Below are 1,403 nucleotides of genomic sequence, written 5' to 3'. Positions count from 1 at the left end.
GGTGGCGTATAGGTTGCTGGCACCCATGGAAAATGGAGTCTTCCGGCTTCGACTATTCCGACTTCACGGGGACGAGCATGTGCGACTGATGTTCGACATTCATGGGAGGATCATGTGTGAACAGGTAATGGAGCTGTCCGCCGAGGGGGTCACGTTGGTAGTGGGGGTTCTACACACGAAACCTATGTGCAGGACGACCAACCTCTCGCACCACCGCCCATTCATGTCGCGATTCCGGAGCATGAGGCAAAGGAGGGTGAGGAGGAGTCGGACGAGGATTACGTGGCAGACAGTGGAAACAATGAGTCTTCCGATGGTGGCGATGAGGATGAGTTTGTGCTGGAGACACCTGCAGGGGCTGTGCGCGCCATGTGCTGCCTCCACCTCACCCGATTCCAGTGCTAACGGCTGTGCCAAGTCACTATCACAATCCAACCAACCTAACACATCGAAGGAGAGCATAAAGGGTTCATTAAGTAACATACCAAAAGATTTAACAAAATTATTTAACTCAAATACATAAAAAGACATTTCTCACCTCGCAGCCAGTGGATACTGATAGACGCCTCTATCTGGTGGACACCACTGGAAAAATCTATGATAAATCCAGGACATCAACAACGGAGTGCAGCCAGCGATATCCATTATGCCCTGCTGAGCCGCCAAAGAAAGGGACTGATACGTCCAGGTCAGCACAGCCGAGCCCCAGGAAAACGCTCTACACTCCGCAAAGTCCCGGAGCAACGGTAGCCAATGAAGGTGCACCAGATTGTTGGACTTGTCGGTCATCAGATACCCTCCGATTAGTAACATGATATAACACTTGGGGTACTGTCGGAGGGTCTCGGGATCGTTTGTCTGGGACATCTGGCGGACACGATCCCGTAGCCACACAAGCTTCAGGGTGAACGACTCCATCCTCTGCACCGCCTGCTGTGCTGCCGCGGGAAGCCTGGCACCGAGGAGCTGCTCCACCAACGCCCACGTCTCCGTATGGTACCACCTACCAAAGTCACAGAGGCACCCCCCGACGGGGTTACCGTCGCGTAGGCCTAAGTGGTACGCCACATCCTGCAGGGTGATAATGACCTCACCCCACGGGAGATAAAACGTGTGCGTCTCTGGACGCCATCGCTCCACCAGTGTCGAAATCAGGGAATTGTCAAAAGTAAAATCCCTGAGGGGCACGGTGTCGCCGAATCCGGCCTCAGCCAGATACGGGATGATGGCGTCCGGTGGAGGTAAAGTATGGCTCACTCGTCGGGGCAGTAGAAGGCAAGGCCTCTGAATAATGACAACCAAAAATAATATTTAAATTATATAAAATCAATTATAACTTATAGATTATTTTTTAACATTTTAAAAAATTAATTTATATTGATAATATTTTTCTCTCAATTCTC

General features: G+C 50.9%; 1 protein-coding gene across 1 annotated transcript in view; it reads right to left on the bottom strand.

The window, feature by feature from the left end:
• The window catches only part of LOC107637194 (serine/threonine-protein phosphatase 7 long form homolog), a 1,722-nt gene continuing 853 nt past the window's right edge, over positions 535-1,403 (bottom strand). The window contains exon 2 of the mRNA XM_016340630.1: positions 535-1,284. Within this exon, the coding sequence (XP_016196116.1) occupies positions 535-1,284 (750 nt within the window). The remainder of the gene's footprint in view (positions 1,285-1,403) is intronic.

This window comes from Arachis ipaensis, chromosome B04 (genome assembly GCF_000816755.2).
Source record: "Arachis ipaensis cultivar K30076 chromosome B04, Araip1.1, whole genome shotgun sequence".
Taxonomy (NCBI): Eukaryota; Viridiplantae; Streptophyta; class Magnoliopsida; order Fabales; family Fabaceae; genus Arachis; species Arachis ipaensis.
The sequence above is the reverse complement of the archived record's forward strand: the minus strand, read 5'-3'. Positions and strand labels throughout refer to the sequence as shown.